Consider the following 16,883-nt stretch of genomic DNA (forward strand, 5'->3'; position numbering starts at 1 on the left):
TTAATAATTCAACAAAATATTACAGTAATTACTATACTTTGCAATATCACAACAGTGCACTTTAGCACAACTCCTACAAATCTCCTTGCAACTGCCATTAATAAGTAAAATGCAATTCACCATATTAAATTTGTTGTTTAAAAGCTAAATATTTCATCGGAACTAATATATTTTAAATAATCAGCCAGGACCACTGAAATCCCCAGCCCTGCATTTCTCCCCCTTCAAATGAAATTACATCGTAAGCATTCAATCAGAAATTGAGTTCAACTGTAACATTTATATCCTGACTATTAAGACTCAAAAGTTCCCCTTTGGATGGACCCAGAATATACTCAGCAGTTGGGCATAGCCAGCGCCTTATTTGGCTGCTATAGAGAGATGGTAGCAGGGAATAAGTGAAGATTAGCTATACTGGGCCCAGGTGATTGGCTGTCTTCTAGCTTCAAGGAAAGATCCCCATAGATTTTAAGAGTAGCAAATGGCTAGGGAACTTCAGAAAAGATGAGAATCATTGAATCATGAGAATCTGCGGAAGGTACCACGGAGATCACCTAGTCCAAATGCGTTATGTTTCTAAGAGGTCCAGAGGAACAAAGTGAACTGACCAAGGTTACACATCAAGTTAAGAATAGAAGCCAGATGGATTTAGGTTTTCTGAATCCTGGCCTGAAGTTCTCACCCTTGCAGCAGCCTGCCTCTACATGTGTCAGGCTAGCATTTTACATGTGTTAGTGTTTATTCTAGATAGCTATTGTAGATGGTCTCAAGCTACTAAGTACCGCAGACATTCCTGTATGGGGCTAGGAGGAGGAGGTGGGACTGGCACATCAAGAAGGTCCCTTGCATTGAATGTAATGCCAAGAGTTAGCTTGGCATTCCCCCTCCAGAACATCAGGTGTGCCAGAATCCCAGACATGACTCCAGTAGAGTAAGGCTTGTGTGTGTACATGTGTGTATGTGTACACATGCATATACATGCATGAGTGCATGAGTATGGACAAGAAGCGAGGGAAGGAGAGAAAAATACAATTCGCTTTTTCAGCTATCTGCCTAGAACCTAAAGGAAGTCATCTCTTCCAAGAAGCCTTCCCTAATAATTGCAGTTATCATTATCACTTCTATTCTTAATTGTTGTTAAGATTTTAATGGCCATGTCATATATTTCATATTTGATTATACTGACTTTTATCACCTAGAAATATTAACCTTAACATTCTATTACAATATATGATAATATAATATTCCTTGGCAGCTAGGTGACATAATAGATAGAGGTTTAGATTAGGGGTCAAGGAAATTTAAATTCAAATTCTGTCTCAGACACTTATTGGCTGTGAGATACCCTAGGCCAGGGGTGAAGAAACTGTGGCCTCAAGGCCACATGTGGCCCACTAGATCCTCAAGTGTGACCCTTTGGCTAGATCCAAACTTCACAGAACAAATCCCCACCCCTGACCTAGGCAAACACTTAACCTCTTTTAGATTCAGTTTTCTTATCTGTAAAATGGACATGAGTGCCTATCTTACAGGTCTGTTGTGAAGATCAAATGAAATAATATATGTAAAGCATTTTGCAAATCTTAAAGCACCACATAAATATTAGCTGTTATTATGTGTATGACATTTTATCAGATCATAAGCTTCTTAAGGGTACAGACTCTATCATTTTATTTTGCTAATCCTTCAGAGCCTAGCTTAGTACCATTTACTTAGTAAGCACTTTATATATTAAAAAGATGAATAAATATAATTGTGTACTGATTTCACTGTTTCATACTTTCTAAGTTTTCCAAAATAATATAGATTTCTTGAGAGTAGGGGATATATATATATATATATATATATATATATATATATATATACATATATATATATATACATATATATATATATATATATATATATATACACATCATATCTCCCTGCAATCCAAGAACTTTGTACAGGCTTGGACACCTGTAGTAGGTGCCCAGTAAATAAATCCTCATTGAACTGAATTTAATGAGATGAGATAGGGACACTGAAATCTAATACTACAATGGAAAACAAAAAGAAGTCATCCAAATCATGCTTATATCTAGGGATTTGAATTATCTAATGTGGAATGAAGTGGGCCACTGGTTTAAATTTAGGCCTATGTGATTAGCACCTCAATATTATTTATCCCAAATGGACTTTGACCAGTCCTGGGAGAAAAGGAGAAGAGCAGTCCAACCATCAGGGCAAAAGTATAGGGAGCTGTCCAAGGTTCTGGAACATCTATCTATTTGTATCTGTTGCAGGAGTAAACAAATATTAATCGTAATCCAGCAATTTTATATATCTTTAAATATATACACATATTTGTATTGTATGTTACACACACATGCATGTATAGACACACACACTTTCGCTCACATTCACTTTGCTGTTTACAAGGCACATTCATTTCCATTATCTTACTTGAGCATCACTGGGAAAATATTACCAAGGAGACTTGTGGTGAGGAGAAAAGCACTCTGGGCATAAAGTCAGAATCATATAATCTCAGAGTTGGAAAGGACCTCAAAGGTCATTTATTTTGACCTAGAGCTGACAAAAATCCCTCTTACAACATTCAGAGCTAATGGTTATCCAGGTCCCATTTTTAGAAATCTCTAGTGAGGGAGGGGACACACTATCACTTTAAAGCATAGCTCATAGCTCTCATACTTTGAGACACCGATGTCAGAAATTTCCATCACAAGAAGACTAAGTCTGCTTCTTTTCAATTTCTACTCATTGCTCATTGCTTTATCTTCTGGGGCCAAACAAACCAAGTCTACTCCCTATAGTGCATAATATTCAAATAGATGAAAGACAGTTTTAATGTCCCCTCTAAGTCTATCTTCTCTAGGTTAAAGACTAACACCACCAGCACAGTTTTATCTAGTAATAATCACAGTCCCTTAGCAAGCCTGATAATTCTCCTATGGAAGCACTCTGGCACTGTACTTCCTAAAACTATGACACCCAGAACTAAGCGTGCTGCTCCAATTGTCGTCTGACCAGGGCAGATTTCATCAGAACCATATTATATTTTCTCTTGTTCTGAATATAATGAATATATATATATATCATATATATATATATAAATACACACACATATGTATATAATAAAGCACACAACTTCCCTAACATGTTTTACAAACCCCTTTCCCCCTTCTGCTCTTTGAAAATAATTCAGGTGTCATCCTCCTTTTATCATTATTATTTTATTCTGTTTATTTTTCTTCCTTTCCCAGGGCAACACTCCCTCTAGTGTTTGTGTCAAGGATCTAAGGCTTCACACTTCATGCATACTCTCCTCCTACTGGAGAGAAACCTGAGCTTTGGGCTGAAAGGGGGTTGTGTCTTACTCCAAAGCTAATTAGCCAGTATGGCAGGTACCCTCCCTTTCAGTAGGAGGCTAAATATATTCAGCAGATTGTCCTGGATGCCAGCCCTACTTCACATTTAAGCATTATGAGAGAACTCAGAGAAAATGAATAAAGGCAAAAATAGGAACTTCCGGGCCTATCCCATTATCTCTACAGAGCCTTCTGCTGACAACTGTATACTATGCTCGCCAAAGGAGCCTGAAAGCCAATTTTTGTTTGTTTGCTTAAAAAAATAATCACTCACCTACTTCAAGAGCCCTTCTCTGATGAGCTATAATGAGGAATATCCAAAGCAATATGGACAACCTGGATTTCCTTCCTGGTCTTTCAATTCTCTCTCCAAAAAAATTAAAAAAGCAAAATAGGGGTACTCAATAGGGAAGAGAAGTTATCTGCGCTCTGTAGAAATGTGCCTTATACTGCTTCTGCATCTCCCCACGGGGCCTAGAAGAATGTCTGGCACATGATTGGTGCCTGATTGATTGAATGAGAAGCTTGTTCAAATGAATATAAGCTCATAGATGACAGGATATGGTAGATGAGCACTTGAGTGGGAGGGAGTTAGGAGAGCCAGCTGTGTCATTGACAAACCCCATGAAACCTGGGCAAATCACCTTTATTCTCTAGATATCAGTTTCCTCTTCCATCAAATGAGAGTATTTCTGAGATCCCTTTCATCTCTAACGTTCATTTAACCTGTTTCTGTTCTTAATCAGTTCTTTACAGTGACTTGTATGTGGAGGTGTCCTTTCACTTCACAAATTCTAACTCCATGATGTCAGCCAAGCACTCTAAGCTACAGAAACTGGCACCCCTAAGGTCCTGGTCTCCTATTTTCCCATTTCCTTTTTCTTTCCAGTTCTTCTCTTCGGCTAATTTTTATGAAGCAGAGGACCAAGGTTTACCAAACTAGGTGCAATTAGCACCCTGAGTCATGATGAATCTGACTCCAAGCAGACACTATAATTTTCATCCCCATCCCTGACTGAACAATCCTCAGTAGTCCTTAGTAAGAGTTCATAGTTAAGCCCTTTAGTAAGAACTACTATTACTCAGACTTCGTTACTTTTTCTAAATTTAATATTGCACATTTAGTTATGTACTGTGAGGAACAACATTACCATAAATAATTAAACCCAAACTACACTTACCAAAAGAAATGAGCAAAACACTCTCTCATGATGCAACCAGCCTTGATTCACTCACTACTTCGAGAAGCAAGGTGACTCACATGAGGCCCCCATTAACAACAATGATCAAGATTCAGTGCGCCCAATGCTAACGAGATTTTTTATTTATTAAATCTAAACAGGTAAGCCCAGGAGTGGGAAGGCAGGGCAGTCCAAAGAACACAAAATACGGGAACGTGAGTTAAGAACTTAGTATAGCCTCCCTTGAAGACCTTGGAAATACCCTTTCTAGAGTTCAGTTTTTGCCAACTCTTTGAAGAGCATTTAGTCACATCTTTCTCAAAGCACTGTTGATCCCCTTGGGAAGAGCGACCCTCTGAGGAAGAAGCAGAGGGTATAGAAGAGTAGGGATTGGCTGAGGTCAAAAATAGAAAAGTAGAGGAAGAAAGTGCAAAAGAGACAAATACTCTAAAGAAAGTATGAATGTATCCTATTCCTCCCGCAGGCCATAAGGACCTCTCCAGACTTCGGCTGCCTCACTTGCACATGGAGCTGGGCTAGATGATCACTAAGATTTCTTCCAACTCTGACACTGAGGGACTCTATGATAGATATCTCGGCCTCTAGACTCTTATCTGTTCTGTTGCATTCTACACGCAACCGATGCTTAGTCTTCCTCTACCACATCTCTGATCATGTCACTCACCGGCTCAGAAGTCTTCACCACACTACCTAAAGAATAAGGAGCAGACTCATTAGCTTAGGAAACAGGGCTACCACTAACAAACTTTACCTCCCAATATAAATCCTTTAAAGAATTCTCTACTCCAGCCTGTCAGGATCTCCATGCCAAGACCACCTCTCTCTTGTTACTCCTCTCTTTTTACTATTAGGAAACACCCTGTTTTCCAACACTAAGGCCCAGCAAGCAAGCTATGCCCTGAGCTTGGCATAACAACAATCCTTTGCACTGACCCTCTGGATGAACTCTACTGCAGCAAAATCCCAGAATTATTTCCAGCTCCAGCTAGTCTCTTAGCTTGGACAAGCACCTGTAGGACCCATGTTCCAGTTGTGAAGCCCTGCTATGAGTCAGTCTTGTCATATTGTTGCTGTTAGCCCTCACTGTCAAGGCTACAGCTCAGTACATAGCCATTGCTGTATATTTAAGATCTGACCACCCTAAAGTGTGTCTCCTCCTAAAAGAAGCTCTGCCACGTGTCTAGTTTCTCTCCTCCAATGGAATAAAGAAAGCTTTTTTGCTGATGACTGCTCTGGGTCCTATTTTTTAATTTTGTTTTTATTTTATTTCCTAGAGTTAACTGTGGTTGTGATGATCTGTGTGAGCTCTCATAATTTTCGGAGTTAACTGTGGCTGTGATAACCTGTGTGAGCTCTTTGGTATTTGTAGAGTTAACAGGGATTACATAACCTCTGTGATTTTTTTGGTCATTCGTTTTCAGATTTGCCAAGCCAAACTGGTCTATTCAACTGCTCACAAACCTCTCTGACTACAAGGCTCAGTTCCAGACTCACATCTATAAAGCTTCCCCAGGCTATTCCAATACACAGTAACCTCTCCTTCCACTGAACTCAGAGAATTTACACAGTATATACAACGAATTTGACAATTAGTCCCATACTATATCATGGCATCCCTTGTGTTATTGTTCAGCTTTCTATATTGTGAACTCCCAAAGGGCAGGAGTTGAGGTTTATGATATTTCTACGTACCAAGACTTTATTTACAATAAGAACTCAGTAAATGTTTGTCTGTTCTATATTATTTGAAGATATAACCACTGAGAAAAGTAATGATACGGCAATGATTTACCATTCCTTCCCTCTGTCTTAAGATCATGTGGGACTACTGCTTGTCTCAGTGAAAAATGACAAATAAAATAACAAACCTGGCATATAGTCTCAATTTTCTTAGAGTGGCATACAGTGGAGAGGGCTCTGCACTTCTGAGTCACATATCCTGGGGTCAAGGCCTTGCTTTGATTATTGACCTTTGATATTTGTTGACATGGTACTGAACAAATCTCCCAACCACCCTGGCTTTTAGTTTTCTTATCTGTAAAATAGGGATACATGTGTAAAATACTTCCTCTACCTACCTCAAAGGGTTAGAGGTGAGAAAGCAGCTATGTAAAGTTATAAATGCAAATTACCATTGAAAGAAAAAAGTCAGCCTATGATCTCCTTGAGGGCCATGACTTCTGTTCTACTTCCACTGTAATACCCTATGATGGCTAAAAGCCTACAATGCAATTCAATTCAGCAAGTTGAGGGATTGCTATGTGTCATATATTGTGATAAGCAGTGTGGGAAATATAAAAGAGCCATCCAATACTATGTAGTTCCTACCCTCAAGGAGCTCACAGTTTTAAGCAGCATGTGACGGTATATAATCAAGTGCTAAACTGAACACAATGGTGGTCACACTCCAACATACTAGGGCTAGAAATAGATTCCCCATTCTTTATCCAGGACTGTTCTTCCAAAAATACTGCCTGTTGATTGATGCCTAGCATTAAGCAGAATATAATCAATCTAATCATGCCATATACTACTTATTTTTCTCTTTTTAAAAAGTTTTTATTGATGTATTTTGTTTTTACATTTCAAATATTTCCAGATTGTCTCCACTCTGTAAAAGATCTGTTGTAAGAAAGTGAAACATAGAACTAACAATATGGTGACCTCATCTGAAGGTGCATGCAACATTCCATACCTATAGCACTATCCATCCCTCTATTTTTAATTGTTTAATTAATAGAAATCTATTTTTCTCCCTTCTACACTCCCACCCTAAAGACAAAAATCCAAACAAATTTCTTATAACAAGCATACATAATCAAGCAAAAATAAATCCCTCATTTGCTCCATTCAAAAATATTTATGTCTCATTCTATATCCTAAATATATCGCCTCTTTGTCAGGGGGGAGATAGTATGTTTCATCATCAGTCCTCTGGAATCATGGATGGTCATTGTATGGATCATAGTTCTTACAATTTCAACTAATGCCAATCACAGGACAGGAGAAGTTTGGTGTCTATGGTGAAGGAAAAGGAAACAGTCAAAAACCTAACCCAAGGAAAGGGAGAATATTGCCTAAAGATAGACCTCCTGGAGCAAATGAAATGTCTTCAACTTGATTTGATCCCCAAAGTAGGAGAGACCTAGAACTCAACTTCTGTTGAGCCAGTTAATGACATTTATGATGCTAGGGGATGACCAGGACATATACTATTTATTACAGGCAGTAAGACCTACATGTTAGAAAAATCACTCTGGCAGCTAAGTGCAGGAAGGATTGAAGTGGGAAAAGTTGAAGCAAGGAGACCAGTTAGATGGCTACTGCAGTAGCTCAGGTAAAAGTATTCTAAATCAGGGTGGTAGCTATGTGAGTGGAGAGGAGATAGGTATAGATATAGATATATAATCTTATGAAGTAGAAATATAAGATTTGGCAACTAACTGGTTATGTAGGGCAGTGCTGTCAGATTCTAATAGAAATGGGGGCAACTAAACCATAGATAATGATCCTTTGCGGTCTGCACACTGACTTAGAAAACTACATAATAATATTAACTATTTTACTGTATTTTTATTTATTTTGTTAAGTATTTCCCAACTATATTTTAATCTGGTTCAGACTTTGCTTGGGAGAGAGTGTTGTGGGCCTCATGTTTAACACTTCTGATGTAGGGAAAGTAAGAGTGAGGAGGCATCCAGGATAACCCTGAGGTTGTGAGACTGAATCAATGGGAGGAGGGTACTGCCCTCAATAGTAATAAGGACGTTAGTAAGAAAGATGAAAGCATTTTGGTGGGGGAAGATGAGTTGTTGGGAACAGGCTGACTTTGAGATGTATGCAGGACATCCAAAAAGTGTTGCTGATTTGCAACTATAGCTCAGGAGGGAGACTAGGGCTAGATGGATAGATACGGTATGTGAATCACATACATAATCTAAATGAACCCATGAAAGCTCATGAGATCACCAAGTGAAACAGTATAAAGGCAGAAGAGGGCCCAGGACAGAGTCTTGGAAGAGACCTACAGTTAGTAGGCATGAAATGAATAAAGAACCAGCAAAGGGAGACCAAGAAGGAACAGTCATTAAAATGAAGAACCAGAGAGTCCTGTCATGAAAAGCTAGAGAGGAGAGTGTATCCAGAAAGAATAGGTGATCAACAATATCAAAGATGGCAGAAAGTTCAAGAAGGAGGAGGTTTGAGAACAGGACATTAGATTTGGCAATTAAGAGATTACTGGTACCTGTAGAGGAAGCAGTTTCAAACTGATGATGATGTCAGGGGCCGGATTTCAGAAGATTAAGTTTTTCTAATAGGTTTACCTCTCCTCTGATTGAAGAAGCAATTCATTCATTTAATCAAAAAGTACTTAATAAGCACCTTCCCAGTGCACCATGCCTAGAATGCTTATTGACTTGACCTATTATGTTCAAAGTCATGTTAAGACTTCATAAAGGATGTAGCATTCAACAAACATTTTAGTGAAGGCACCAATCAACTGGATCACCTCCAACATGTGACCACTAGGGTGAGGGGACTTGACACATTTAGAATGGTGCTTAGCACATAGTAAGTGCTTAATAAATGTTTACTGATTGATTGATTTCTGCAGTTTGAAGGACCTGGGGGAGTATATCTTGGAAAAAAGAAAATTTATGGGAAACATTATCACTGGATTTAGCGAGGCACATAGTGGGTAGAAAACTGGCCGTGGAATGAAAAAGACCTCAGTTCAAATCCAGCCTCACACCCTTACTGGCTGCGTGACTCTGGGCAATTTACTTACCTTCCATTTGCCTCAGTTTCTTCATCTGTAAAATGGGGATATTAATAGCACCTACCTCCCAGGGTTGTTGTGAAGGTAAGTGAGATAAAATTTGTAAAGCATTAGGTGCACAGTAGACCTATGTAAGTATTAGTTATTATTACTACTTTTATCATGATCATCACAGTCTTCATATATTCATGTAGGGTCTGGATTAGATTTATTGTTTGGCCCCAGAAATCAGAAATAGGAAACACTGCATAATAGTTTCAAAAAAGCAGGTTCTGGCTTAGTATAAGGAAGAGCTTTTTAATAAGTAGAGTTGTCCAACCAAAAGTGGAAAGCCAACAATAGAATGAGTGGCCTTATGTGGTAGTAAGTTCCCTGTTACTGGTAATCTTCAATCAGCCACTAGATGACCACAGGAATGCTGTAGAAGACATTAATCTATCATTCATGACCTCTAAGATCCGCTTCAACTCTTAGATTCTACAACTGAGTGCTGAGTATAGGCTTCCCTCAAACCCACAAGCACAAGACACAACCCCTACGCTGCCACTTTTCAATTTCCATAACAAAATGGGATAGTACAGATAGCACAAATAATGTTAATTGAGATAATATAAAAAAATCTCATTGGCATACATTTCAAATGTTCCTTCAACCAGAACTTTGCCAGAGCTGATCAAAATTATTTGAGGGTCCCTTGCCCATCTATCCTTTAAGAGAAGTTCAAATAAATGGAAAATCAGCAGGTAAGATAGGAACTGAATCCTCAGCTTACTTTTCTGGTCCTTGTTTGTTCTTGGATAAACTGCTTACTTTAGGTTTTCCCATCACAGGCTATTTAGTTTACTTTGTTGTTCTTTAAGGGATAAGGCTGGTCTCACAGATTAATGTGCACCCAAGTAACTCTGGTCATTTTAATTGATGTTTGCAGTCCAAAGAAAATAGCCCCTCCAGCTTCTCTCCCTCCTCCCTACTTTTAGCTTTCACTTAACCCAACAATGTTGCAAAGACCACTTTCCAATTGCCTTCCTTTGCCAGCAATAAAGCTGATTCCAGCTTTTCCATTTCTGCAACCATTAGCAGGGACTTCCACTTAAAGTAGTTTGCAACTTCTATTTGCATTAAAATTGCTGTAGAAATCAAGTAGGAAATATTATTCTTGTTTTCCAGTTAAGCCAATGCATTGGATGAAATTGACAGCCCTGGGGACAATCTGGCTTTGGCCAGCTCTCCTGCCCCAGGGGTGCCCCTCACTTCCCGCCTGACCAGAGGGAAGACAACTATCAGGAGCAATTAGTGTTGCAATATCCCACTTTATTTCCCAGAGATATCTTCGCTGAAATGGTTCCCCTTGTAATATTAATTAAAAACAGATTTTTTTGGCATACTCCTGAAGAATGGTTTCTGTGGCAGGCACGCTTCATTATTAAGTCTCCAAGAAGGAAAATGCATTAAGATATTGTGACATCAGTACTGTGCACAGGGACGAAGAGGGCTGGATAATCCAGCCAAAAGCTATTTGAAAAATCTGTTTGGGAGTTGCAATTAGAATATTCACCCAGTGAATACAATTAATCTGATCAAACTTGTCACTATTTTTGCACATTAGGAGTAAATATTTTAGAGCACAGTCCAGCTGAATTAGTTGAGTGTGTGAGCCTATCTAAGAGAAACTGTATTTCCTCTGCCTCCTAACAGACTGCTCCCAGGGGTAACTGAGGCCTCACAGTCACTTGTAATTGTCAGTGTCTTCTTTATTTTCCCCACCAAGGTGCATTTGTTATTGTCTTAATTGAAATCTGTACACAGTACAGTGCAATGTGAAATTCACCACCACTGAGGTGAACATCAGAGATTCAGTGGTTATGGGAAAATATGGCATTCTCACCAGTGTGCTGAGGGAAGGGGGGAGGGAGAGGGAAGAACAAGGTGCTAGGGATGTTTTTAGGAAGGAAGGAAATAAAGGGGAAGACCAAGCTTGCCTTCATAACTTTCCATTCTCAAGAACCATTTGCCTACCCACTGAGTAAGCAGATGCCAGTTGGAAGAAATGAGAAAAGCTATGTGACTTTCTGTTTCCATATGAGCTCTACAGACAGGGTCCATGCTCCACAAGACAAATATATAACACTCCCAAATTCATCAAAGGAAGCCCAGGTACAGGAGACTAGAGGCATCTGCAAAGGACCTTGGATCCCTTCTTTTGAACCAAGTCCTTATTGACATATATTCTCATTCTCATGTTTGTTCTCTCTCTCTCTCTCTCTTTCCCCATCCCTTTCTCTCCCCCTTCTTTATTTCTTCCCTCCCTTCTTCTCTCCCTCTCCTTTTGCCTCTTTCCCCTCCATATCTCTCCTTCTTCCTCCCTCCTTCCCTCTCTCCCATTTCCATTTACAAGAGTAGATTAATAACGGATAAAAAAGACCAAGAACCAGAGCCCATTCCCCTTCATATGCTACCCTTCCCCTTTCCTCTTCTACTAAAGACTCCTTTCTCCTGCCCCCCAAAAAGAGGGGCCAACCTGAGGTAGCAGAAGCAGAGGCTCCCTCTCCTGGGGCTTTGAGATTCCCTCTCTAGCATAACTAGCTCCAGTGATCCTCAGCAGTGATTCAGCAGTGATCCTCCTTTCTCCTCCCTCTTTTACCTCTCTCCTTCTTTCAACCCCACTCAGCGTTGACTCACACTGGTGTTTCTACAATGGAACCTAAAATACCCACCTTACAGATGGGGAGTTAAGTCAGTGAGGCCAAAGGTATTTGCATCAAGAACAGGAAGATCTCTATATTTGGTAAAATAATACTAGTGGCCTTCCAAGAGAAGTAAAAGTTTAACTCTTTGAAAACTGAAATGGGAGCTGGAATTCTCCATATCCCTTTGAAAACAGTCCATGCATCATATCTTCCTGCTGTGTTATTTCCTTATTCCCTTTATATTGATGAAGAAGGCAGTTTCATGTGTGCTCATAATAATCCATCAGCCTCACAATGATTTTTATTTACAGTATCTATTTTCCCCCTGACTGGGAGCAGAGGAGGAAACTCTACAATCCAAATCATCTTTTCCAGCTTTGTTTCCCTGAAAACTACCACAGGCAAGGGAATAGTTTTCCCAACCTCAGATCCACTTAGTCTCTCAGTAGACTCCCACAAGTATGCACTTGTGGTATCTGAAAGTCAGGACCAAAAGAACCACATTCCCATTTGAAAGCTTCACAAGCAGTACTCCTAGACCCCAAAGGTGGGTAAGCCTGGGATCCCAATATATACTTATGATTTTACTGTCCTTTTTTCCTGACCCAATATGTTGAAGAAGAACATAAGGAATAAAGCTCTTCAGGACTGTTCACTGATAAGAGAAGTCCAATACTCTCCTTGGTCTACATCTGGACTCAAGTACTATTTCCCAGGGTGGTTTCCCAGGATGATGCAGGCTAGCTACTTGACTGCCTTGTTTCTAACCAGCTACACAGCTGGATAGACAGGTCTGCAGAGAGAGAATGCAGCATGGCATTTAATCAGTCTTCTCTGAAAATATTTCCTACAAATGGCAGTCCTCCAGGTTTTGTCAACTCACCAACAATACACGCTTTTAAAAATGGGTAGGTGGGTGGGAACAAAAAACCATATAGTAGCTTTCCTTGTCCAATGGAGATATTAAGGGAAACAGACCCCTAGAAAGGATACCCCTAGCACGACCCAAGATACCACACTCATCTTGTGATATGTTAGACTTTTGCGCAAGAGTGGTACACACACACACACACACACACACAGAGAGAGAGAGAGAGAGAGAGAGAGAGAGAGAGAGAGAGAGAGAGAGAGAGAGAGAGATGATTGTCTTTTAATAAAAACAAGAGGAAAGTTTGGATTTGCAAACTCTCCTGCTGAACCATCCCTGGCTCTGTCAATGTAACTCTCATTAGCAGGCAGACATTAAGTAGCCAGCGACCCTCCCCCCCACCCCAACACTGGAGAAACAGATTTAGCCCCCACGGAACTTCAAGAGAATGCCATAATCACAAGAAGGAGACTGACAGGGCTGGTTGGAAAAAGAAACATCAAACTATCGCACTGGAAACCCAGACTGAGATGACCTTCTGCCTCATAACCATCCTTCTAAATCTGCACTTGTTTCACAAATCCGGACCCAGGTCATTTATATATCCTTAAGAACAGCACCCAGCTGAAAAGGAAATCAACCCTCCAGTAAACACACTCTATGGAACCTCTCACTTTCATGTCACCAATACAACCCCATCCACTCCCAATTATAAATGATGGTTTAAAAAAGAAATTCCCAAAGGAAAGGCAAAGGGAATAACCAATATTTTAAGGGGGGGGACGTCTCCCCACACCTGCACTCCCAACCCCCTAAAATATGTGCCAGCAAATGAGCTGCTAGCACCAGAAGCTGTTTATATCCCAAATCATTCGCAAAAATCTTTTTTTCAAACCCGAAGAAGACACCAGAAAGAAGAGGAAAGAGTTCTGTCAGGTTGGGGGTAGGGGGTGTACTTTGGAATGTGGTATTCCAAGTGGTCTTAGGAAGGGAGAAACGGGCGACTGGTAGAATTTGAGAACCCCGGATTCTCCAAGACTTTACTCTAAGAATCAGGAATGCCGGGAGGACCGGCCCTCTGGACTAGAAGTGTCTTAGCGTAGCCTGGACGCTGCAGCTGTCGCGGAGGGAGAGAAGTGTAGATGGGCTGGAGGTGGGGTGAGCGGGGGAGGGGGAGCCAGAGCTAGGGGGCTCAGAAGCGACATCAATGGCGCCACCTCCTGATGCTACAAGGTCCGGCAAAACGCAGCTACCCGAGAAAAGGAAAGGCGGCCAGCGGGTCAGAAGCCCCAACACCCTCCCCTCTAGCCTCAGTACCACTAGCTGATTCCGGGGAAGTGGAGCGGGGGGAAGACTAGTAAAGGTGAAGGGTTTTCCTTGGTGCTTTTTTTTTTTCTTCCTTTCTTTTTTTTCCCCCAGAGAGCAAGGGGAGATGGGGGCATTTTTCCTTCTGTATTTCAAACTTTTATTCGCCGCCTCGCCTCCTGCCTAACCTAACCTAGGTTAGCTCTTAACTGGGGTTTGTCTAGGGCAGGGGAAGTCTTTTGAAACTGACACCAGAGCCCAGAGCGGAGTGGGGTGAGGGAGCCAGCCCCAGAAAGGCAGGCTGAGGACTAGGTCCATCACCCCTGCCCCTCCGGAATGAGGAAAAGCCAAGTCTATGATCGTTGTCAGTCCGTCCAGTCATGCCTACTCCAGATCCACATCGCACATTCAGGAAACACACACATCTCACATATCGCGCGCACACTCTCTCTCTCTCTCTCTCTCTCTCTCTCTCTCTCTCTCTCACACACACACACACACACACACACACACACACACACACACACCTTGGTTGCCACCGCTCCTCCTGCTCCCCCCACGCTACCTAAAAACAAGCCCGGAGACCCACCCCGCACCCAATTCAATACCCCAACCCTGGGGGTCGTTGGTAAACAAACGCACACGCCTTCCTCTCTCCAACTCAGCTAACCTGTTAGGGGTGAGGAGAGGGGGAAGGGAGAGACCGATCAAAAGAGCCGGACAATCAAGCTTCTCCCAAAGTGGGGCGAGCAAGTCTCTGCTCTCCCTCTCCCGGCGTAACTGAGGGAGCTGGCCCCGGCGCCAGCGTAGCAAGCTTAAGGACAGACCTAAAGGTAGACGGAGGGACAGGTGGAGAGACAAGCATGCACACAAGCGGACAGACTAACACACACACACACACCGGCAGACGGACAGACTACATGTACACAGGCGAACAGGCAAGCAAGGTACTCACACTGCTGTTGTATCCGGACCAGTGCACCATGGCTTGGTTGTGCGCTGAGTCCCCAGTCAGGGCGAACGAGGTGCTGGTCAGTTTGAGCTCTTCTGCCGCCGCCCCCCGAGCCCTCGGCCCCCTCCCTTCTTCCTGGGAGCCCTTGGCCGGAGTCCTGCTCCCTCGCGATCCGTCCGCCGGGGTATTTCCTCGGCTGCCCCAGTGGGCCAGGGAGCCTGGGGGCTGCGCCCTGCGACTCCTCCTAGCACCAAGCTTTCCTTGCGCAGCTGGAGAAGACCCCCTGAGGTCCACAAAACCGCGGCCCCAGGGCGCTCTCTCCTCCTGCCCCCCAGCTGCCTCCTCCTCTTCCTCGTCTTCTTCCTCCGCCTGGCTGCCGCCGCCACCACCGGGATAAAGCATCTCCTCCCGGGGCCAGCGCCCCAGACCCCCGCCTCTCCGCGCCGCCGGCTCCGGCCACTGGCCCGAGACTCCCCGCGGCGAGAGCAGCGGCAGCCGGGGCGGCGAGGTGGGGGCACCGCCGCCGCTGCCGCCGCCGCCCCAAGTGATCTCGGCCCCAGCTAGGACCCAAGTAGAGAGGAGCAGGAGCCCAGTCCGGGCGATGGGCGCCCCCGGCCAGCCTGCGGGGCGCTCCGTGGCTGCCGCCTCCATCCCGCTGCGGCTCCCGCTGCTGGGCTGGCTGGTCCGTTGGCGCCGAGGTGCGGGGTCCGGCGTGGGGGGTGGGGGGGGGAGAGAGAAATGTGCGCGCGCGTGTGGGGAGTGGGAAGGGGAGGGGGAGGGGGCAGGCGGGGGAAGGAGGGTGTCTCCCGCCGCCTGGAGATCCTCAGCGCTCCTCTCTACTCTTCCCTTCCTTCTCTCTCTCTCTCTCTCTCTCTCTCTCTCTCTCTCTCTCTCTCTCTCTCTCTCTCTCTCTCTCTCTCTCTTTCTCTCTCTCCCTCTCTCTCCCCCCTCTCCCTCTCCCCCCCCTTGTCTTCTTCCTCCTCTCTCTTCCAAAAAGGAAATAAATACTACTTCGTGTTTAAAGAAAAAAAAATCTCTCAGCTCAGCTGGAGGGGCAGGGGGATAATAAGGGCCCACACCAGCGGAGTCTGGACTAGAGCGAGCACGGGGAACACCTACAGCAGCTCTCCCCCTCCCCTAATCCAGGCTACATAACTCCTCTCCCTCCCCGACACAGTTCGAGGTTGCTTCCTGTGCTATTCCGTGGGATTTCCCCCCTCGGCGCTGAAGGGGGAGGGGTGCGAGGGAGGAGGGATGGTGCAGGCGTTGGGAAGTGAGTGGGGTGGGGGAGTGCTGAGATAGGGGAGGAGGAAAGTGTTTTTGAGCGAAACTATTCCCGTTTGAGGAGCTGAACAAGTGACTGAAGCAGCCTAGCGGGGGTGGAGCTGCTCGCGAGCCGAGCGCTGAAATCGACCCAGGAAATTCCACTCACCCAGGGGCGCCTTGCGGCCAGTCCTCCGCGCCCCCCACCCCCATCCCAGGCATCCCCTGGGATTGTACGCGTAAAGGGGTGGGATGGGAGTGAAGCTGAGGGTCCCGCTGTGTGTATGTGTGTGTGCAGGTGTGTGTACCAGCGCGAGAGCGCGGATGAGGACGACATTTAGGTGTACGGATGCGCGTGTATGCGAGTGAGTATATGGTGTATCAGAGGTGTATGAGGGTTGTACATGAGTGTGCACGTGGGTGAACAGGAGCGGGGGGAGGAGGAACAGGTGAGA

General features: G+C 43.6%; 1 protein-coding gene across 1 annotated transcript in view; it reads right to left on the bottom strand.

Annotated features, from left to right (window-relative positions):
- Positions 1–15,816, bottom strand: part of SORCS3 (sortilin related VPS10 domain containing receptor 3) — a 677,345-nt gene extending 661,529 nt beyond the window's left edge. Inside the window, exon 1 of the mRNA XM_036737057.1 lies at positions 15,169–15,816. Within this exon, the coding sequence (XP_036592952.1) occupies positions 15,169–15,816 (648 nt within the window). The remainder of the gene's footprint in view (positions 1–15,168) is intronic.
- Positions 15,817–16,883: the final 1,067 nt, after the last annotated feature.

Source organism: Trichosurus vulpecula, chromosome 8, assembly GCF_011100635.1.
Source record: "Trichosurus vulpecula isolate mTriVul1 chromosome 8, mTriVul1.pri, whole genome shotgun sequence".
NCBI classification, from domain to species: domain Eukaryota; kingdom Metazoa; phylum Chordata; class Mammalia; order Diprotodontia; family Phalangeridae; genus Trichosurus; species Trichosurus vulpecula.